General features: G+C 33.8%; 1 protein-coding gene across 1 annotated transcript; it reads left to right on the forward strand.

The window, feature by feature from the left end:
- Nucleotides 1-3235: 3235 nt before the first annotated feature.
- Nucleotides 3236-21677, forward strand: Smp_212140 (vam6/vps39 related; the record flags this gene model as incomplete). Its single annotated transcript, XM_018795489.1, has 6 exons — nt 3236-3340; nt 7582-7977; nt 11784-12092; nt 15584-15820; nt 19018-19191; nt 21231-21677. The coding sequence occupies 6 exons, from the start codon at nt 3236-3238 to the stop codon at nt 21675-21677; spliced, it is 1668 nt and encodes a 555-aa protein (XP_018649796.1).
- Nucleotides 21678-25068: the final 3391 nt, after the last annotated feature.

Genomic DNA, 25068 nt, shown 5'->3' on the forward strand with positions numbered 1-25068 from the left:
GGTATATCCATTATTCCCGTTTTTCTAACATATCTAGACCAAGGAGATCAAGGTTTGATCATTCTGTTAGATAGCATACGCCTTAACACACTGTAATTCGCCAACCACTTTCAGAACTCCTACTGAGGCATTTTTAGCAGTTTTGTTTTATGGCTTCATTGGCGGTTTCCCAAGGAGGTTATACGTTTTTCTAGACTCTAGGGTGATATCGAATGCTGTGTCGATTTGGAGACAAACCGCTATACCATTAATCTGGATCGTAATATAATTTCTCTGAATGTCATAGTCTGTTTGAAAGGTTGCTAGCAGCTCGACTAGGCTGGGACGTGCGAATTGGAAGACAATGACCTTCTTTATGCCCACGTTTGTTGCACATCTGACATTTATGTTTCTTGAATGGACGGAATTGTACATAATGCTAATCACCACATAACCAACATGCAGTCGTTGGTTTGGTACCACCTGTATTCGGTTTCTGAACTTTTAACTTAGTAATAGCATTGACACTACTGCAAAAACTTAGGATTTACCTGTCCAATTAACTGGTTGTCGTGTCTGATGTTCTGTGGCCGTTTACACTCGTCTGTTAACGTTCTGAGTATGATGTTAGGATCTTGATCCAAACGAGTTAGGAGTCTGGTTCTTATCTCAGCATCTTGTGGTGACTGAAGAGCTTTGATGAATATAAGGCATTTAAGTTGGTCTTCTGTCAACTAGCGTAACTTCAATCTTTCACATTCTCTGTTGACGATGTCTGCTAGGGCACCAAATTCATCGGTTTCTCGTTTCACCAAATTAAGACACTGATAGCTAATACTAGACAATGAGGGAGATTCACCGAATATTTCTGACAGCTGAGATATTCTCGCCTCGAAACTGAGCTCTCGAGGTAACTTTGGTAATGTATGATCAGCATAGCATGCATGTTCATGACTTCTCAACTTGCACATCAACATTCGAGTCTTCCATGCGTCATCTTGTTTACAGAACTCTATTCTAAATGTGTCTTCCTAACGCTTGGACCACGTGAGAAATGTATTTCCACATTCGGTGTCGTAATAGAGTTCTAGAATGTTGCTGGCAACTGCATCACAAGAAGTACTTGAAGTAGCATGTGAACTCGAGCAGTGAATGTTAAGCTGTTGCATTAGAGTTTCTAACAAGCGCATTTGTGCGTCAAGCTGTGCTTGCTGTTGTTGCAGTATTCGGTTAAGCTGGTCGTCTGATATCGGCATTTTGAATGAATTTTCCTTTTTTCCCGTCGCCACTGTTATAATTGTTTTGCTAATAATCGACCCAGTTACTCCTACTGCTTAGTATTCTTATACAATGACACTCGACAAGACCCCAACAATCAGAACACGTTGAACAGGAACGAAATTGTATTCAAAATAACAAGGGTAGGTGAACAGCAATCAATCGTTAGAAAAATTGTCAATATATTTATAGTACATGCATAAGAAGCTTCTATATGCTTTTCCAATAATCTGCCAGAGCTGATTGGTTTGGAATTAGCCAGTCAGCGTGCGCCGCCACGATCATGCACATAACATGCCTTGATCCGGATTATTTCGCGCTAACACATACATACTGCCAATTCAGCTCACTCTGGACGACACAATGTCGTTCTACACGCTTTCAAAATTGTTTTTAGTAATTCTCTGTCACTCACTACTTGTTGTTATTGATTATGAGATATATTAACAGCGTTTAACGTCAATATGGTATAAAAATCGAGCTTAATTTCTGAGTCTAACAATCATCATTCTAATCCATAATCATTAGATTGCAATCAAACACTTAATTTTTACAAGTGCAATCGACTCCAGCATTGCTCAAAAGTATTCAAACATGAAATATATCGTGAGTGTACACACTACTAGCTAACCTGATACAGGTTTGTATACTCGGCTTTCGGTTACATTTCTTTTGCTGTAAATACTCATACTATCCGACTTTTCAAACTGACATTGGTGAAACGGAACTAAAAGATACTACTCTACTGGTTTATAGTCAAGTATTTTATTCACTAAGTCTCAAATGAAACAGTTATTTTATTTGGCTAATTTTCTATCATGTTTCTATTCATGTATATTTATGAGGGCAACTTTTGGACTGGTCAAGTCTTTAAAACGATAGATTACATATAATTTAATGTACCAGCCATCATTTCGAAAGAAATTATCATATATTTGTATCAGTCAGTCAGCTACAACGTAGGACCAGGCACATTTATGCGTCAGTCCAATTTGCCATACCTCGTTAGCACAACATGATGAACACCGGATTCATAGAAGTAGTCAATTTAGTGGTGTTAATATATAAAAGAAAGGTTGTATATAAGGATATAGTATAGGAAGGAAGACAGATATGAAGCAATTTTAATCTTCCAGTTTAAGGGAAGATCAAGAGTGTATACACCTACGCCATTATGATCGATTCTCAGACATGTCATTCACGGTCTCCAACCATTGGTTACGGTAGTCACACGGACCCCAATCAAGTAGTCTACATCTACCAATATGGTTCAGACTAGAAGTTAGTGGCTTCAAGCACTGATGCCACATTTTGGTTTGGCTGCCCCTAACTCTCTTCCAACCATCCCCAATACTAGTCAGCATTGCGCGTCGTGGTAATCGGTGTTCAGGCATACGTAACACGTGGCTCAACCATCTCAGTCGATGAAGATTCATCACCTCATCAATTGATTTACCATCATTCCCTAATACCCTGCGTCTAACCTCACTATTACTTACCCGGTGATCCCAGCAGATGCGTGCAATATTTTTAAGAGATCTGTAGTCAAATACTAGTAACTTACGAGTATCTTCTACTCTTAATGGCCATGTTTCACAGTCGTAAAGTAGAACAGTTCGAGCTGCGCAGTATACTCATCCCTTAATTGACAGACGGATATCTCTAACAGCACTCAAGATCACTGTTTGTATAATAATTAAACACTCGCTTATGCTATTAGTTTAATATGACTATTTACAAATTATATTTTTATTTAAATAGACAGTTCATTATCGTTAAACAAATCACAATCATCATCCTCTGAAAGTATTTTAAATGAATCAAAAATTTCTCAAGACTCAAAATCAAATTCTTTAGAATTACGCATTTGTGTTGTTGTAAAGCGTCATTTATACTTTTGGCGATGGAATCCTAAACACGTGAATTTTTATGCCCTGGAGGATCAGATGATCTACTTACACCTTCATGGCCAAATGAAATGACTATTCCAGAAGTTGTTCGATCGATTTCATTTTGTGGACTATCAAAACTTGCTGTAGGACACCGGGGTGAATATTTATTAATCAATATTATTAGTGGTGAGGTATGTCCTTATTGTTAGTCAGTTAATTCACTAATTTTTAACTTCTGTCATGTCATATAGATAAAGTTATTACTAAAGAAATGGTGAGTAATCCAATTGGAGTCCTTCTTGTTACATTTTGGTTATCGTTACAAACTAGTATCATCTGTAAGACTATTCCTCCATTAAACAAACACTTACGAAGCCCTTAAGAACGAAACCCCCAACCTTTAGGTCTTCCACTGAGCATATTACTATTTAAATTGCTGGGCCGACTTCGAGCGAGTCATATTAATTGACTTCAATCAGTTTGTGAAATAACCAAATCATGATCCAACATCATTAATAAACTATTGCTTTTTCTTTAACTGATTAACTTCATAAGTCATAGCTTCTCACTGAAACTGAGAAATTCATCTAATAACTGTCCATTAGTAAACATTCGGCAATTATTATGGTAGATCAGTTTCAATAATAATTGATCAGTTGGTAGTAATCGTTGTTGACTGTAGTCACTAGTGCTGATGGAATTCCATTGTAATAGTTCCGCTCATTTACCAGATGCAAATTCATGTCCTTAGCTTTCGGCTACAATCTGAGTGTGAGTGTTATAGATACTAATCGGTTATTCAAACGCAAGTAAGTGGAAGCCGGCTGTAAGTTGAACGCTTTAACCAATGAGCTACTGCTCTACAATCGTATCTAGTTAATTAGTTCTAAATAATACCGAATGTACATCTCAATATTTCACTATGAATCACCAAATACCATTGTTTATAAGTTATAATTAAGTCTCGTCCACCTATAATAACTTTTAAGAGATAAATTGTCAGCAAGGGGTTGTGGGGGTTGTTTAATTCTAATAAAATCATGAACCGTTCTAAGTAAGACCACCATTAAAAACCTAGAAGCACTGGACTGCCGTTTCGTCCTAGTATGGGACTCCTTAGTAGTGGGCATCCACGACCCCGCACTCGGGATTAGGATCGAAGACTTTTGGTCTCACACACGAAGACTTAACCGATAGACCTCTCAGTTGGCATCCAACAAGTTCTGTCAAATAGAAATTTCTTACCAAATGAATGTCCTGTCAATATATCAACCATGACTTTAAGCATGATGAAAAAGCTCTTTCTCTTATGTTCATAAAGTGATTTCTTTAAATCATCTCAATAAACTAAACACTGAATAATAAACTGATAAATAATAATACTTGCAATAATTTATCTTCATAATATTAGAAATTGTTCATATGGAATCCCATTAACCGATATTAAAGTATTTGATCCAGATTTTGATTGGCCAATTGTTATGGTAATCACAGAATATTATAGTGTTCGAAAAGTTTACTCTCGCCGCATCATTAGTTAATAACTTTCATGAACTAACTCGTAAATATGGAAAGAGTAATAAGTGTCTTCCTATTATCATTCTCAAGTAATAGACAGAAACTTATGATCTAAGACATGGGAAAAAGGATAAATAATTAAAAATTTAATTCACGTAAAAGCTTGAGCAGAGTGAATCTGTTCACAATGAACAAATAACGTTTATTTTTAGTTTTCATAAATTGTGCCCCTCAATGGAATTTAGGATCCGCTTTATACCTTATTCACGATTCATCATAACTAAAGATCTCTGAATCCTGGTATTGTTGTTCATATTAAGACTTAAAACTGATGCCTATTGTTTCAAACACGAACATGTTGTTCACAAAACTATTGAGTCCTGAATTTAAAAAACGGTATAGTCCAAAACCTTTTAGCACAAAATTCATAGTATATTTGTTTATTAATGACCATCTGGATACTTCTTCAATATAATTAACTTACTACTTTTATGAATACCATCTAAGCCTTTTTGACTTATGGTGAAAGAGGACTCAGCTAGGGATAACTAATTTACTGTTTAACGAAAAATACACAGTGGATTAATAAATTATAAAAATCGTACAGTAAGTACATCATTTTCACATCTTTGCGTTGTCCTTCACATACTCTACTATTTCTCCAATTCTGTTGTCATTTCGATTACTTTCCGAGTTCCTTTCTATTCTCTTCATTTCAATCTTCTGCTGCTAGGCATTCCACTTCAGATGAGTGCTACGTACTACTTATATCTGTCAGCATAAGTAGAATACATCCCAGTGGTATTCTGTCATTCGGAATGGCGCGTGGTGATTAATCTTCAAAATTTAAAGTTAAACTCAGTATACCTGCATTGCTAATGTAGATTTAGATGTAAACAAGTAGAACTTCGCGATATTGACATCACTTCAATCCAACCAGACAAATGTTTCTATTTAATGAATAATATCCGACTACTTATATTACAAAGTAGCGTATTTTCTTTAAAGCGAAATTTTAGTTATTTATTTAAACACATAAATATTGGTACTAAGTAACACCAGATATATATGCGCCACACAAATCTCATTTGATTTGTGTAAGGGTTGTGATACTGCCCAGGTGCCCAAACTGAAGCAGTTGGTTTCCTTAAGGGGCCACACCCGGAGCCTTCGACGTAAAGGTCTAATCCACAAGGCAGTGGAGCATCATGAGGAGATGGAGTCCCATGGTAGCCGGTGACCAACAATTGGTTCATACGCCATTTGTTCCTTCAGGATACTGGAGCCCATGTGCACCATTGGTTTGGAATCAGGGTTTTCCAACTCCCCTAGGTGGACTTTCCGTGTCCACCGACCCGGTTAAAGCGCCAGACACTCGCTTTTCCGTCCTCTCAATTTCGTAAACAACAGTAATGCCACGAGAAGGCAGTGAGTAGGACTTCCCCTGTAGATGCTATATACGCGTGGCCATGTGAGAGCATTTTGAGAGGGAGAGCGAACTCTCCCCACTGTCGGCCGTATCAGGGCATTTGGGGGCGAAATAAACGCCCTTATTACTTAAAGAAATTACTATTTTCATATAAAAGTTTGTTAAAAATGTACTATCGTATTTTAATATATTGCATTTAAATAACTGTTTATAAATAAATATCACGTTAAAACTAAGTTATTATATGAAGTATTCGTCTCGTAATCTCGACAGAGTGAATCGACAACATCATAATCTGAGGTCATGAAAATAATTGACATATGATACAATTAACCGTGATGCTAAATACTAACAAATAGTTAATAATAAATAGTTTAGGTTACCAACTGACTTGAAGCAAGTATCCATTGAAAACTGTGAGGTACAGAATAGTCGTATCATCATAGTATAAATCTTCCCCGCAAAGTAGGATTGTAAGTTCCTAACGTCATCTCGAAAAATCGACTAATCTATACAAGCTTCTTACCCTAATAATAAATAACTAAGTAAAATTTCTATTTACTGGATCATAACTATGAAAAAATAAGAACTTAAGTATTATTTTATTGTTTTGTCTGCCATAAAATCTTGTTTAAATTTGCAGATCGTTAATGCCGCTCCTAGTAATTGTTACTGGACAACTGTTAATGGTAGAAGGAGTTTGAACCCTTTGCTGTTTAGTCGGGAAAAATGATCAACCACTTTTAAACGGTCATATTGTTAATTTATTAGAAAATAAAGATTTGTCTTTATTGAAACATTCGTATCGAATTACACCTGTAATCTTAATAGATTAGCTTCCAACTAAAAACCCTCACCAAGTGGTAACCACTTAGTGTGAGCATGGTCCACAGGTGAAGTCGAGGAAGCTCTAAGAAGCCCAAAAGGAGCCCGACATATTCCATCCAATCAGCTTTGGGAAGAATATTCTAGAATTGCTACATGGAGCTTCCCTATTGGATAATTCTGATAACTCCCTGTGTGCGGATTGGACAACTATAATGATGATTTTGTTTCTACTAAAAACTATAAATACCTGACAATTTCGTACCATAATCGACACTGTTAGGAATAACATTCCTTTTACTTGTCTTCCGTCTTCTGATTTGTGACTTGGGAGGATCCTAGCGTTCGAGTGCTCAAGTATCGTGCGATAGACTAAGAAATCTAAGTTCCAGATACAACAGTTAGGTAGATAGAATCCATGTTAAGTGTTTTAAATCACCATAATAAATATCTTTGATCACCTTTACATTTCTTCTCTACAATAAAATGTTTACTATAAGTAATTATTCTCTTCTGTTTATAGTCTAGCATCCTAGTGTTGATATAATTATTCTTTTTCCTAAAAAAAGAAGGTCTATACTATTTTCTTTTTTTTTGACATTTTCTCATCCTTCAGATTTGGCTTACACTTTTTACCTTTTCAAATCTACATATATTTAGATGCAGTTAATATCAGCTGTTGGCAAAAATCAATTGCCAATAATTACTTCACTCTCTCATTGTTTCAATTCATCTAATTTAAATGAATTTGATTCTTCTTCGTGTATATTTGATAAATTTTCTTTTTTTAAAAATTCAACAATGAATTCAGAAAATTTATCAAATCAATCCATATTAGATCATAATAATAATGATGAAAATAATAATAATAATAATAAATCTTCATTGAATCAATATTATCATCCAATGTTACCGGGTTCATGTACATTTCTAGGAATTGAACGTGATGATGTATTATCTGTTATTTCACCATTTCATGAATATAAATCTATATTTCAAATTAAATGGTCAAATATACCATATCAAGTTCATATTTTTCCACCTTATATAATTGGGGTAAGTTTGATATGTTCATATCATTGTTAACTTGATCTTTCAACTATATTAGTTTTGGAATCTAGAATTCATGTTTAGTCGTTTTTTAGAACTCGTCATCTGAATGTATCTTCATACCTATGTTGATGTTTACACTGAGATTCGATCCCAGTACCAGTCATCTCAAACTCCATCCAGTTATTCATTAGACCACTGAACTATAATGATCACCAACATATACACTAGTATTCACTGATAGAGTTCATCCGAAAATATATCAGACTACAGATAATATCAAGGCATACGCTCAAGGAGTCCACATGTACCATTAACAAAAGATTGGAAAGTATAACAATTGTATTGTTTAAACATCAATTATTCTCCAATGAGGATCAGATATAACAATGAAATTTTCATCATAACATGGATTTATTTGTATTAAACAATATCAAGATCCGATCAATTAAAAGTGTTATGTCGATGCTTAAATTTCAAAACACTGATTTCTACTGCTATAAATCTCATAAGTTATATGCGCTTTTACTACTGAGTAAAGCTTTTTCAGTCTTAATACCCCTGTTGACTTTCACTGAGTTATTTTTTACTTAAATTTACTAGAAATCACTAATTATTTGTTCGATTAAGAAACAATTTCAGTAAATTTGTGCGCCCATTTATATATTGTCAATATCTCTTTCAGTTGATGTTGACCTTTGTCATTTTTGATAAAAGTTCAACTTGTATACGTAATAAATAATTTTTTGTTACTAGGGGAGAAAATTAGTTTCATTTGTTATCCATAATAATGTAAAGAAACATATAGTTGTAAAATGCACTCAAAAAAGTGTTTTCTTAACGTTACAACAGATGTAATATTAGTGATTACTTACTAACTTTCGTCTCTAACCCATCGTGAAGGTGCATAATCCGCTCAAAAGAACCCTCTATTGAACCATGTCCTGGGCAATCGTACCTAATTGTTTCCAGTTGCTATTCATTCTTTTGATGTCTGCTTCCAATTCCCGACTCTAATTTGGTGCTTACCTGGTGATGCAGTTTGACGATTTCCTCAATGTATGTTTTATCCACTCCCAACATCTTTTGTTAATTTCTTCTTCAGATGGAAGCTGGTTTATTCTCTCGCACAGTAGGTTGTCGCTGATGGTATCCGGACAACGGACACTGCTTATCTTGCGTAGATAATAGTTTGCCTTAATTTTCTGATGATAATTGTAATAGTTCTCCACATAGTAGAAATAATAATGATAATGTAGAAATGTTAAATTTGTGTAAAACCGAGGAATTTAATAATCCAAGACGAAGTCTACATTTCTTATTGGCTCATACTACCAAAAGTATAACTATGGTATTCCCACTGAAAAGATTTTGTGCACTAATTGCATGACCACTACTCATCACAAATAAGAAATCATTGTGTACATAACTTTAATGTACTACAGAATTGATCATTAGATACATAACCAATTAACCATAATCTAGGAAAGGCAAAACGTATGATGTCAGTTTGTGAATGAATTGAAAGCTTCCAAAATGAGTAATATATAAAAGAAACCATAAACCAAATATTTAATAATTACATAATGAGAATATACATAACAATTCTTCGTAAAATAGTTCTAAATGTCCGATATCTCCCAATTATTCACTCCAATCTAACAGAAATGAAAATAACTGAGATGTGTAACTTCGATTAGCACATCACATGCTAGAAAATTAACCTTCACTTTGAAGTAAGTTATCTTATTTCTCATGATAAACAATTCATTAGTTCCATGGGTCCAGCTAATATGCTTATAGATTCAGTTGACTGGATAATGAACTTATCTTTTCTAATCTAATGAGATACTTGTAATCTGAAAATAATTTTCCAGTCATATTGATTTTGGGTCATATTCTTGTACATAGTTATGTAATTTTTTGTTTATTTATGTTCTCAATGATTACAATGAATAGTAAGTTATAGACTGTTTAATTCTGCAAACATATTTGTATAATTGTATATTTATCACTTATTCGTCACGCTACGTGAGTCTGATGAATTAACCAGTATGATTGTCAAGCATTTCAAATAAAAAGTCTGGTTGAAACAACTTTGAACATGAGAAATAATCATGTTTGTCATGTAGTGGATGGATTGTATTATCAAGTATAATTTACAAAATTATTCGGTTTACTTTATGGAGTTGAGGTTCATGTATCATGTGGAAAATGTATCATTTTGATCAACATATTTCGTTCACTACTACTATGAGTCTCCCTTTAAAGTGTGTCAATTGTCTAGAAAAGTGTAATATTCTTTGTTTGTATTTACTTCTGTCATATCTAGTTTTGCTAGTGCATATTAGTTAGGCATGAGATATATCTATCTCAACCATCTTGTACCTTAAACTACAATGGTGGCTAGGATAGGAGGCTAGAAAAAACTTCAAAGCTGCAGATCCGATACATTACGTCAATGCATGAAATAACTGATTATGCATTCGCGTTAAAGCCCTAACAAATGAAAATAGGACTTCATTCATATCTGATTGGCGAAAGGAAGCTGGTCGAAATTTTATGGTCTTTTAGTTGTGTACGTTGTTCTTACAATTTTCTTTTTTCAATCTCTAATTCGAATTTTCACGATTTATTTTCTTGTTAACGCATAATTATGTTCATAGCTGCAAGCGTGAGTCAATTGAAGCTAGACCACCAAGGTAAATTTGGAAGCACTGGACGGCCGTTTCGTCCTATTGTAGGACTACTCAGTAGTGCTCATCCACGACCTCGCCTCGCGAGATTTGAACCCAGGACCTACCAGTCTCGCGCCAGAGCACTTAACCGATAGATCATATGTTCACTAGTGACTGACTTCGAGAGGTAAATCCTGGAGTTCTAATGAGAAGCAGTGACCAGTACAGTTCAAACCACGTCTGTTGTGAGATAGGAACTCACTGAAGAAAATTGGTGAATGGATGCTCAACTTCGTGGATTGGTTGGAATTAGACATAAACATCAGTGGTCTTGAGTGCTGTTGGCATCAGTGCTTGAAGTCAGTAACTTCTAGCCTGAGCCATGTTGGTAGATGCAGACTACCTGGTTGGGGTCCGCGTGACGATCGTAACCAGCGGTTAGAAACTCTAGGCGACATGGCTCAGAATCGATCACAATGGCGTAGGTTTATACACTCTTTATCTTCCCTTAAACCTTGATATTAAAAATGCTTCATAACGTTCTTCTTTTCTGTACTATATCCTTATATACAACCTTTCTTTTATATACTACCACCACTAAATTGACTACTTCTATGAATCCGGTGTTGATCTTGTTGTGCTAACGAGGTATGGCAAATTGGACTGATGCATAAATGTGTCTGGTCCTACGTTGTAACTGACTGACTGACTGAGACATAAACATCATCGGATGCCAGCTCAGTGGTCTATCGGTTAAGTGCTCTGGCACGAGATTGATAGTTCCAGCGTTCGAGTCTCACGAGGCGAGGTCGTGGATGAGCACTACTGAGGAGTCCCACAATAGAACGAAACGGCCGTCTAGTGCTCCCAGGTTTTCCCTGGTGGTCTAGCTTCAATTGACTCACTCTTGCAGCTATGAAAATACTAAATCTCCACAAAACTCCTTCTGAGAACATAATTATGTCACAAGAAAAAATAATAATAAAACTAGAAAGCAAATGAAAACTATGACTGATAAACATTCGCACATACCTAAACTCAACCAGACATGTTCTATTGTATAAGCATTATATATATGGAAAATTATTAACTATTTCTTTATACAACTCATTTTTTATTGTTCTATTCTATTAGACTATGGACAATACATTGGAAATTCGTACTTTAAATCCTAATAAATTAATACAACAATTAGCTATAACTCGTGTTACAGCAATGTGTTATTCAAAATGTGGATGGTTTTATGCAAGCACAGCTCCTGCTTCTACAACTAATACACTTTTCTCTACAGATTCTTTTTCTAATCAACAAAAAGTTAATGTAACAGAATCAATAAATAATGCGTCTTCTATTGTACGTGGTAAAAGTAACAATGGTAATGAAATTTGGGTTATATTATCAGCGAGCAGATTAAAATTTATTCAAAATTTAGTTGAAAAAAAGGTAAACAATGTTAATAAAATCATGATTGTATACTTTTAGAAAAGGTACTTAAATGTCTAATAGTATATAAATGTGCTGTTATATCTAGAGCTTTGATTCTTACTATGCAGCGTACTACTAGACTACTTGAACGATAGAACCCGCAACATCGCAAGAAAGAAGGCAGAAGAGTAGTAAGTAGGAAGTTTATTCCCCGAACAGTGTCAAAATATAGTACAGAAATCTCATGTATTTATAGTTATTGGCTGAATGTAAATCATCATTTCGGCCAACCAATAGGCACATAGGGGTCATTACTATCCATCCAATGGGGAAGCTACACGTCGACATTCTAGAAAATTCCCCCAGCAGTGATTGGATGGAATGTCTGCGGCTTTTTAAGGCTTCCTAGAGTTTACCAGCGAGCCATCCTTACATGTGCGTAACTAGCTAACTGTATAATTTAAGAGTATGAATTCTAACCAGCTTCAATATGTCAGTATTTTTGTCTCTGCATGTCTAATATACATGTAATGAATGAGAATACAAGTGGAGACAACCATTATATTTAACACACAATTGCAGAATGTCTTGGTAAAATATGAGAACTACACATTGAATAGTTCATTTGCAAATTTCCACCATTTGTCCTTCATATTCTGTATGATTCTTCTTATTCGCAATTCCTTTCTATTCTCTTCAACTTGATCTTCTTAGTCTTCTGCTACCAGGGTTTTCACTTCCGCTTGCTGTTACATACTATTTATGTCGACAGACGTAAGTAGCAGCATACACCACATACACACATGAAAGAAATCGATCAGTTAGATCAAATTCTTAGAAAAGTGTATAAGCGTCGTATTTTTACAAAAAAATTATTACACGGAATTTTATTCACATTGTTATAAATTGGTTATTATGTTCTTTGTGTGTAGGTATTAACCTTATGATAAAGTATGCTAAACGGAAGAAAATAATGACCTATATATTTTCAAATTTACACTGCTACATTTTGGTGATTGTGATCCAAGTTAAGATTAAATTAAAACGCACAATACATACATTCTTTTTGTTTTCTATTGTCCTAAACAACTGTTATCTAATGAAGCATTTCAACTCCAGGAACTAATTGTAACAAATCACTATTGAACAAACACTTTGTTCAAGTTTGTAGTTGTGCACTAATAAACATTAAATAATTGCAATAATGAATATATACTGAATTTTAAAGCTATCATATTGTAATTTTCTATCTTGTTTACTAATAATAACAGTCTTATCGTAACATTTCAATATCCTAGGGTGCTATCTTCTATGGTAGGGATTATATATACCTTGAAAGACCTTCAAGTTCCATTATAATAGTTCGTTATTTCCTGTTAAATTATGGTCAATTCTTTCACGTAGAATATAAGATATTAATGTTCATCGTTATTTCCCAACGACAAAATTGTCCGGCGATGTTATATTTACTTTATAAAAAGTATAGAATTTAATGTATCTCATTTTTAGAAGATTATGTCATTATATACTTTAAGGTTTGTATGAAGAAAAATGTTTACATGCTTGATTGTATTTTCCTTAAAAACAGTCTTTATAACGCATGCAGCATTCATTTTTGCTTTCCTTAAATCGACAAACATGTCAATTAATCATCGTGTTTGTTTGATACTGATTTCCTCATCTATTTGGTAAATTTATTTAAAGACAGATTTTGATAGAACCATTTACTTTGCTTTCTGTGATACGATTAACTTTATTGAACTCAGAGAGTTTATTAATGGTAAATGGGTGTTGTATCCAATGGAGAATTATGAATGGTAACTTTGAGAACTATTTATGGACCGATATGATATGTATATTTCCTATTGTGTAATTGTTAAGTAACTAAACTATTCATATTCGTGTTCCTCTTATCATAAGCTTTATTTTGAACTATGAACTATAATTATGCGATTTACCATTCTTGAGTTATCCCCAGTCTATACATTACTATCCTCCCTATTCACAGCCACTTTTGGCTAAATCTTGTACAAATTTTATTTTCTATTTTATGGTACGATATGGTCTGTTTGATTGGTATATAAACCCAATATGTTTGAGAATAATTATTCATATTGCAGAGGATGTTATTGGTGTTCTGGACTTAACTGGATTAGCTAGGCAGATAGTAGGACTGATAAGTACTCAAGACAGCTCAATACAATTTTGTGTATCATTAGGCGATCAATAAATTCACTGCTCTCCAATTGGGCGCGCACTCAAGCAATAGATATAACAATGGGTTTTTGAATCTCAGTAAAATATTTTTCTAAGTCATCACATACTTTTGTTGTAGGTTATATTCCTCACCAATTAGTTTCACTTACGATACAACTGAAAACCTGTGAACCCGGAACAGCTATTTCGTCCTGATAGAGATATCCTCAACAGTAACTGACGCATTCCAAACATGTCGGGAGTAAAACCGTTACTACTAATTGCATCGGATGATCGCTGTGCCATGTCACATTGATTAAAGCTGAACTTGTACCATTAGATGCCCATCAAGTGGTTTGAATGTTTAAGCATGTACTATGAGACCTGAAGGTTCCGGAGTTGAATCGCTGGTGGTGTTATGGGCGCGCACTCCCGATGGATCCCATACTAAAACAAAACAACTGCCCAGTTTTCTCTGATTTTCAATGACACTTCAACTGAGATCACCCTATGAAAAATACGACCTAGAAATTTAAACAATTTTTTATTAGACTTTCTCAACTACAATGTACTGTTTACATTGTTGATGTAGATTTCTAAGTTGTAGGTTGAAACCTTGATCTCATCTGCATCTATCTTAGAAATTCGCTGGTATAACTAGCTTTTTCACGTCTCACAATTAACCATCACTGTTGAGTAAATTTACTCATACTTGGTCATTCAACCGGTCATAATCAACCTAGACCTTGGAATATATATATACCGCTTCGAGTAGACACACCACATCAGCTCAGTGAGATGAATTTATCAAACTTAATGTCAGAGAAGTAGAAGTAGTAACAGCAGTAGCAGAAATTATTGTATATAAAAGATATGATTCGAGAACAAACAAAAGATTTCACGGGACAAAACAATCATTATTCTAAGTAGAAAGAATAAATTCACATAAGTTATATCATCCACCGTCTCCAACCATCTGCTTCGATAATCTCAAGAAGTCATACCAGATAGTTCTTACCTATCAACATTATATATTGCAGTAGTCAATGGATTTATAGGGATTGATATCACTTGACCAATCACTTATCATATATTTGTATGATTAGCATTTTTGTTGAAAGACCTCAGTATGAATACTACAGAAGTATAAGTGTACTGATAATATTTTTTCATTTGTTTAATACTTAGTATCATTGTTTTTAGATTACTGTGGATCTTGTGTAATATGATAACATAATATTCTACTGGTTATAATCTTCCATAATTTGCATTAAATGTTAACTATATTCGGTTATATTATCTTATTTATTTAGGAATTTGAATTGGCTATTTGTTTAGCTAAAACTTCTTTATATAGTGGTCAAAATCCTGTGGAAACATTACAAATCACTATATTGTATGCAATTCATTTATATCATGAAAAACACTATTCAAAAGCATTAAATCTATTCACTGAACAATTAATTAATCCAATACATGTACTTGATTTATTTCCTGGTATGTTATCTGACCAAGAACAACATCAAATAGAACATCCTTGTGATATCAATGTAAGTTAATGTCTTGACGTGTTTTTTTGTAAAATGTAATCGTTGGTTTTTTTTCTTCAGTTTTTCTCTACACTAAATTCTAATCAGACTTCTCACAGTTATACGTTCAAAAATAATGACCAAATAGTATACAGTCAGTCAGCTACAACGTAGGACCAAGCATATATATGCATCGGTCCAAGTTGCCATACCTTGTTGGCACAACAAGATGAACACCGGATTCATAGAAGTAGTCAATTTAGTGGTGTTAATATATAAAAGAAAGGTTGTATATAAGGATATAGTATAGGAAGGAAGACAGATATGAAGCAATTTTAATCACACGGTTTAAGAGAAGACAAAGAGTGTATACACCTGCGCCATTGTGATCGGTTCTGAGTCATGTCACCTAGAGTGTCCAAACATTGGTTACGATAGTCACGCGGAAATAGTATACAACTAAATCTAAAATAAATATTAATATAAGACGCTTATGAAAGTTGTTTTATTTTACTATTTACGTCATGGATTGACCTTACTTAAGCAACCACCATAGACCAAAAAGCATTGGAAAGCTGTTTTATCCTAGTATGGAACTTCTTATCAATGCGCATTTACGACCCCAGTGGTATTCGATTGTTAACTTGTTTTGTGTGAGCATGGATGTAGTTTTTTTTAAGTACAAACTTTCGTTTTTGGAATCCTTATGACTACTACTATCGTCTGAAGAGCTGTCTGATTTCTAAATTACCATTAACATATTAGGTCATTGAAATGACTATATACTACTGACTTTATTCATATATTGTATTGTAGAGTTATTTTAAACTTAATTATCCTTTGTTATCACTAATTTTGACATTCAAATGATTGCTTCCAACCGATTGATCACTGATTAGTAATTAACGTCATGTGTTTTTAGTCCTTTATAGTGCCAATCAAATTCTGTTGGTCAAGCTTCAATGTTTCCACTAATCACTGCCTGGTTAACTCAAACTGTGAAACTGAGTGGCACGGGATCGAGTCAGCCAGGAAACACCGATTCCCTCAGGATTACATGTACACCTCACTGTAGAGTGCCAAGTTGTACAAAATCCGAGTCTAGGGCTTCCTGTCTATTACCTCCAAGCAACTAAAAAGTAGTTATTCCACTCTGTGGATTTTAGTTAGACACCTTGTTTTTAATATCAGTTCATGCGAATAGCTTGATGAACTTTATTTTTAATTCAATGATAGTTATGTCGATGCTTGCTTCTTTTTTTACAACATTACCCATCTTGCTTAGAGTTCTTCTTGTAATTAAGCTATCATATCTAGCTAACTCGTACTAACAAGTGCGAACTAGCATGTATTGTAGGTAAGAACGTCTTTTACTGATCACCTCCAATCATCTGGTGGAGCAGGATGTCGAACCTCTTAGGTTAAAGTAAGAAATTTCAAATTAATTTTAAGAATTCATTCATCATTAGAGAACTATGCAAAATGATCACCACTCAGTAATTAATTACTTATAACAAAATCAACATCACATCTTATTAATTAATCACAAATTATTCAGCAACGGATCGATAACTCACTAATTTTTGAATATCTTGAGATTATTTCATAACTGTGAAGTTGATAATACTGACTAAAAAGAGACTATTATTGTTCCGTAATCTCAGTGTATATATTCTAGTAAAAATTTTAGTGTTTCATAGATCAGAAGGGGATTTGTGGAGATTTCAGTACTTTTCAAAGTTGAAATCATGAGTCAATTGAAGCTAGACCACCATCGAAAACCTGGAAGCACTGGACGGCCGTTTCGTCCTATTATGGGACTCCTTAGCAGTGCGCGTCCACGATCCCGCACTCGCGAGATTCGAACCCAGGACCTACCAGTCTCAAGCCAGAGCCCTTAACCGATAGACGGTTGAAGTTAGACATTAACACCGTTGGATACCGGCTCAGTGGTCTATCAGTTAAGGGCTCTGGCTCAAGAATGGTAGGTTCTGGGTTTCATAGATCCTTCAAAAAAAAAACAATAAAAATATATACTCTTAATGTTATCTTGTTGATGTAGACCAAGAAAACTTTAAGGTTAGTTAAGGTGCTTTTAACAACCAGACTGCTGGCTTGAACCCGTTTCGATTTAGTTATCTTGAGTAGTATTATTATTATTATTGTTCCTCATATACATCAAAATATTATCTCGTCAATCAATAACAATTAATCAGCCTCTATGTGTTATATCATTAGTTGAAATGGTTATCTGTATTCCATAAAATTATTTCACTTCTATTCATTTGGGTTAAAATCAACAAACTTGATTATTAATAAATTCTCCTTTCCCTTTTTTATCGAAAAATAAACGTATCAAACTTTTAGCATTTCTGTATGTAAACAGTTACTTAGTGACTATTTCCATTGAATATTTATGTTCATTAAAATATTTAGAAATTTCTAACCTAAAATCCATACGAAATAAATTGTTTTTAGGGTTAAATATTCCAAGGCACTCATCTATGAGTCTATAAACCCATGTCTTTTTGAACTAGATGTTTATGTTCAATGTCTATGTTACATGTTCACTTTTATATTCAAATCCGCATAATTCAACATAATTAAATTACAAAATTATCACTGAAATAGAGACTCCTGACATGTTAGTAATCTCATTTTGTATTTCTCATACTGTTTATGTTCAAGACCACTATTGACTACAATCTTTTAGTACAAACAAATAATGTTAATTTTTAGCTTGTATAAATTGAGGTTGGTACTAGAATTCAGGAAACGTGTTAAGTCCTATTGATTACTCATTTGCTGGATATATCTGTAGATCTAGTGTTGATTTTCACATTGTAAAGACTACAATACAACATCCATTACTTTCAATTATAACGCTTTATCTAATTAGCTACTGAGTAAAGTACCCATTAATATGTTCAACGGGTATAAAACTATTTGTAAGATTTGATACTTTTCTTTCTACTGATATTCAAGACTGTAATTGATCAATCCTAAATAATAGGCTGTAATATATGTACTTGATTCCACTATTTTAACCACCGCCCAAATATATTGATTTGTCATGAATTTTGTTTTATTAAATTTCAACCTGTGATGTAATTTCTAAACTTCAACATGATGTAACATTTATATGTGTAGATATTCACATATTTTCTAAATATTCATCCTTTCACTATTTCCTTTCTTTTATAACTTGTCATTCACAGATTATTAGTTCATCTGAAATGATTAATGCATTTGAACCATTAATTACATATTTATTAACATGGAGACGTTTATTAAACAAAACCACAATCGAGCAATGTCAAATTATTGATAAAACCATCAAAAATATTAAATTCCACAATGATCGAAGAATCTCAAAGATCTCAATTATTAAATAGTAGGAATGAACATCATCACCAACAACAAATCATTACTACAAATGGATTTGAATGTTATTCCATTAAAGATAGAAGTAGAATGATTATGTCATATACTAAATTATTAGAATTAATTGATACAAGTCTTTTAAAATGTTATTTATCAACAAATACAGCTCGTGTTGCACCATTATTGCGTCAAGAGAATACATGTATTCTTGATGAATCAGTTAAAACATTACTGGAACATAAACGTTATCAGGTAGGTGTTATTTTTTTTAAAGTTTAATGATAGATCTAAGTAGTTAATCATTTTGTTGGTAATCTTAATAATGATGGGGAATATTTTTTCAAAGTATGTGGACGCTTCAGCAGTTCGCATCCTTAGCCTCTCTAGGTATCAAACCAACAACCTTTAGGTCTCGTAAGTTATGTTGCACTTTTCGAAAATTAGGGTGAAATCCAATAATATTTATATCTCCAACCTAATTATTTAGTGATACAGGTGCTAATCGTCTTACTCCCAATATGGCTAGACTTTAAAACGGTTATGATTTCCCATTAGAACGTTTGGAACTCCCCTTGAACTAAGTTATCTTATTAGCACACGATACATAGTTTGCTTAATGGGTTTTCTGAAATTTTTTTGTTGGTTGTATTCTTCATAGGTCCATCTCAGTTAAGGTACTGTTGGAAGCAGTCTATTAATAATGTTCAATATTTGTTGACGTAAAACAAATACCTATATACTAAAATACAGTCTACTCAGCAGTGGATAATAACTACAGTTAAGTGAATGTAAGTCAAGATTTTTGATCATATATGGCGGTTGGTATGTAATGTTGAACCAAAGACCTTGCTGTCTCCTAAAGAGGACATTATCATTCAACCGTCGGTTCGAAATCGAGACATTCATATATTCTAACTAAAATCATGTCGGATCATAAACTACTAACCATTCAGCGTCAGAACACACTCGTCTTTATAAGCAAAGATGGTTGATCGCTAGCAGTGAAATCCAGGACACGGGCTTAGTCCTATTTGGGACTCGTCAGCTGGATGTACCTGCATCCCAGAGTTGATATTCATTCCAGGATTCGTACCCAGAACCGTTCGCTTCAAGCGCCATCGCGTTATCCACTTAGCTACTGAGTCTAGATAGCGACTTTCTTGTGCAATGATGTGAAGTTTAAATCCAAGCAAGATTCAAGCAAACAATACCAAGTGAATTTACCCTCGTCCTTGCTTACAATGTAGTCGATCACTCAGCTTATAGCTATATATTGGCGATGTGCTTTTTCATCCAACTGTTTTCTGTTGAAGGCTTTGTGAATTGTCGTATGGGTACTTTCACCATCGTAGAATCATAAATTTAAACGAAGTAACCGTCTAGCTACTACTCTTTTTGTACTGCAGTAGCTCTTTAAATTATAATTCAAAATACAAGCTAACTTTTCAAGCTACTTTTTTGATATGTCCAATAAATACTTAAAGTAAGCTATACACGTTTGTCGGTGAAACTTGAGAAAAATTCCGGAGGAAATTAACAAGATTCTAACAGCTGTTCATTGTAATATTTAGTTGAAGAAAACAGTTCCTTACTGTTGTATCAAACGTTTCAGCGATGACATAAAAACTGCATGGATGATCCGAGGCTAAAACAATTATCTACATTCGGTGTTGATAAAAACGTCGATCATATGTCATCTCCTGTGCCTTTTAATGTTTGGTTTTCTTTCTAAGTAATCACTAATGAACCGCGCTTAGTAAATTTGTCTGTGCACACGATTTTAGCCATAATGTAGGGTTGAAAACACTATGTGAAATGCATAAGCAACCCAAGAGGAATCTATCTTCTCAAGAATTCCAGGAGCGTTTTAAATAATATCAACTGAGACGAGTCAACTCTTATTACTCTGAAATGGGGAGTATTATGGAGGACATACGATTTATGAATCCTCGATTTTGTAAAATAATGCTTTTTGTGAACTCAGTTCTTGCATCTGTTGTTTCGTCTATTATTCCTTTCATTTCTAATCCTATTTTCAATAATAAAGGAATTAATAATGTTATATCAATCACGTGGATTGCATCAAGAAGCATTATCTATTCTACAACAATTCAATAGTATACGTATGAAGCAAACAGGGTATGTAAGTACCATGACAGAATCAAATCCAAATGCTAAACTTCCACTCAACGTCACCTTAGATAACAATTATAATCCTGGATTAATTGAACAAATTGGTCATCCAAAACGTATAATCCATTATTTCATACATTATCTAGATGCTTCACACTTGAATCTACTGCTTGACTATTCTAAAAATTATATACTACGTTATCATCCAATTAGTTGGCTACGTATTCTATACTATTGGGAACAGAAACTTACCATGAAATATCGATCTGAAATTCTCGTCAGTACAGCATTAAATGATAAAGATAAAAAAGGTGTGAGCAAATTACCCTCATTGGTATTATGTAAATCAATTGATAGATAATTTTTATTTAAAAATTTCTGTACTTTAACATAAACTAAAGACTATACAAATATCTTGTTGTTCATGATGGACAGAAAGCATTTGTATATAATGTACTTAAGAATTTTTCACTGTTTTTGCTCGGATAGAAGACAATTAGAATGCTGTATGATTTTCATCTACATAATTTATGGGTTTAGTAACATCTCAATTGGTTATGTCACATGATCGTTAGTACTCAGCTCAAATAGGTGTGACAGTTGGTTGAAAGTGTTCAAGACAGCCTATTTATTGTTTTGAAATGACTTTAACCGACTTATTCAGTGTAACCATTGTACTTGATAACATATCAACTTACCACGCCATTAATTGCAGTTTGATACCGCCAAATGCCAGTAACATTACAGAAATAGTATTGAGCACTCATTCGTCTACTTTGTACTCGTTTCACTTTAGTAACTATTATTGGTACAAATGTGTACCAGGAAACATACATGTGATATTATTTCGTTTAGTTATACTCTTTAAATGTATTTGGCATAACTACCTATTGAAACCATCTCCTTAAATGTCTTGGTACGACCGAGGGTGGAGAGAGTCTACTCTCCCTCTCGAAATATTCTAATATGGACACGCGTATACAGCCATCATTAGGGAAGTCCTACTCACTGCCTTTTCGTGGCGGGGGTGTTGTTTTCGAAGTTAAGAGGGCTAAAAGTAAATTTCCAGCGCCTAAACCGAGTTGATGGGTACGGAGGATCCACTTAGGGGGGTTGGAAAACCCCTATTTTAAACCAATAGTACGCACAGGCTCCAGAATACTGGGGGAACAAATGTAGTATGAACTTACTGTTGGTCGCCGGCTACCATGGAACTACATCTCCGAATTTTGCTCCCCTGCCTTATGGTTTAAACCTCTATATCAAAGGGTCGGGGAATGTTCCCTTTAGAAGACCACCTGCTTCTGATTGGTCACCCGGGTAGTTTCCCAGCCCAAACACAAATTCAATGATTTGTATGGCCCATATATTTTTTGATCCGTTTTCGTACCAATATGTATGTATTCAAATGAATAAATAACCAATAATGAAAGTTTTATCCATATATCTCTTATATAAATGAAATTTCTCGATTATTGGTCGAAGTGCTGAATTTTCTAGATTGGCCATGAAACAATCAGCCAAAAGAGGACCCAATGGAGAGCCCATTGCAACTCCATCTGTTTGTCTATAGAAACCATCATTAAATTTAAATTGCACGTTGAGCGTGCATCATATAAATAACCTATTAAAACCTGAAGTTTCAGTCGGTGGGATATAAACTTGCGTGGATTCTATTAATACTGGTTAATCAGTTAGCTCCTATTTTAAAATAATGAAATCGAAGCATGTCTACATATATTTATTGCTAACTTTACTGCTGGTCTTTATTCTTTGTCATAACCGATCTGAATTCGAACTTGCAACCAAGTGGTTGAAAATCGAATGAACTAACCACTAAGTTACATCAATTTATATCAGAAATAAATCGTTGCATTTACTCATAATAATTAATGAAGAAATCGTAAATTATAGTGAATTTGACAGCTGTTATCTTCAAATATCAAATGGATTCGTATAACATTGAAGAAGATTCCAAGTCATAATAAATATAGGATTATTTATTAGACATATCCGTATTAGATGGTACTCATCACAAGCTAATATTAATTGGTCAGCATTCGAGAATCAATATGAAATGTTTCACTTTTTTAGTGACCCCTTAAAAGTATAAAATTCCCAATACTATCGAGCTTGTTAACTATTATATTACTAACGTTTTCTTCAACTAGCTGTTTAAATTTATATCAAATTATAGCATTGTTTGTTATCTGAACGTTTCTGTCATTAATATTATACCTTGTATGATTTAGAAAATAGTGCTTTTTTATTTGTGAACCTGTTACTAATTATAATTAAGCGATTTACCAATATGTTTTCCTAGTAAAAGATCCCACTTTTATGTATATGTATGTGTTAAGATATGAGATGTCTCTTAGAATTTATTTTTATGACTATTCGACCAGTTATCAAATCAGCCTACTTGGAACTTGAGCCGAATTCCCACACTGTATTAACACAGTGAGATAAAACTAGCAAAATGAATAACCAAAGCGGTCGGAATAATATAGTACTGGTGACAATAAGAAGGGCTAAGCATTACAAATATGATTTAAGAAGATAGAGTGGTAAGGTATATATGAAGGAATACAGAAATTCATGATTGAGAAGATAAAGAGTGAATGTAGCTGGGTCATCGTGAACGATTGTGAGGCATATCACTCAGTCTCCACTTATTGATCGTGATTAATTTACTCATGCCTGTCAGATAGTCTGCTTCTACAAGTGTAGCTGAAACCGATAATCATTGGCTAGATAAAGTAATTCCACATTAGATTAGAGTCAAATTCACTATTCACTCACAATTACCAAGTATGATATATACATTCCCCTGTGTAAATATTCAATATAGTTATTTTTCATTCAATCCAAGCACTAATTTTCATCATAAATAAGTATCATTCTTAATAACTGTTATAAACGTAGGATACTTGTTATAACGCTAGGGTTTCTTGTTATAACAGTCCTTTCACTTTTTACACGTATGTGGGACGTTAATTTACCTTAGACGAATATCTACACTAGATTCCCACCCAGTGTCTATTCTACAGGACATCAACACAACTCAGATCAAGAACACGAGATTAGCCTGACTATAACGTCAATATATTTCCACACCAAAATCCGACACAAGGAACAGTCCATCAATAACGGTCAATAATAGTCAGGATAGGGGATTATATATAACACATATAACACCTGTCACACTATCTACATGTCTGACTAATAAAAAACCAATCATTATCATTCTCGTCCACACATCAGTCTGCTTAGGATCAAATTTTATTGGGAATTCAACATATCACACCATTTGTAACCTCTTGAAATTCATCAGTCAAATCCTTTTAAACATTAAAAGTAATCTCTTACATGAATCAATCATGGATATGGTATTTTTCACACTAAACACCAATAATTTATTTAGCTTTCAGGTTACTAATTTACTATTAGGCGCCTCATATAGAAAGAAAATATAATGTTCACAAACTTCCTGTTATTAGATAATCACAGTCAAAACAACAAAAGTCACTGAATCCAATACATCTAGATGATGATTTCAAGAACAAATAAATTTAGTTTCGATAACTATATTACATACTTTATGCATCACATTATGACCCATCCACTTCAATACTACGAAACTATAACAAAAAGTAGTATCGACATATTCACACAATAATTTCCAGTACGAACAACTTGGTTAGGTTATGTTTAGTGAGTCAATTGTCGAATTTTATTAATCATAGAATCAA

This window comes from Schistosoma mansoni, chromosome 2, assembly GCF_000237925.1.
Source record: "Schistosoma mansoni strain Puerto Rico chromosome 2, complete genome".
NCBI lineage: Eukaryota > Metazoa > Platyhelminthes > Trematoda > Strigeidida > Schistosomatidae > Schistosoma > Schistosoma mansoni.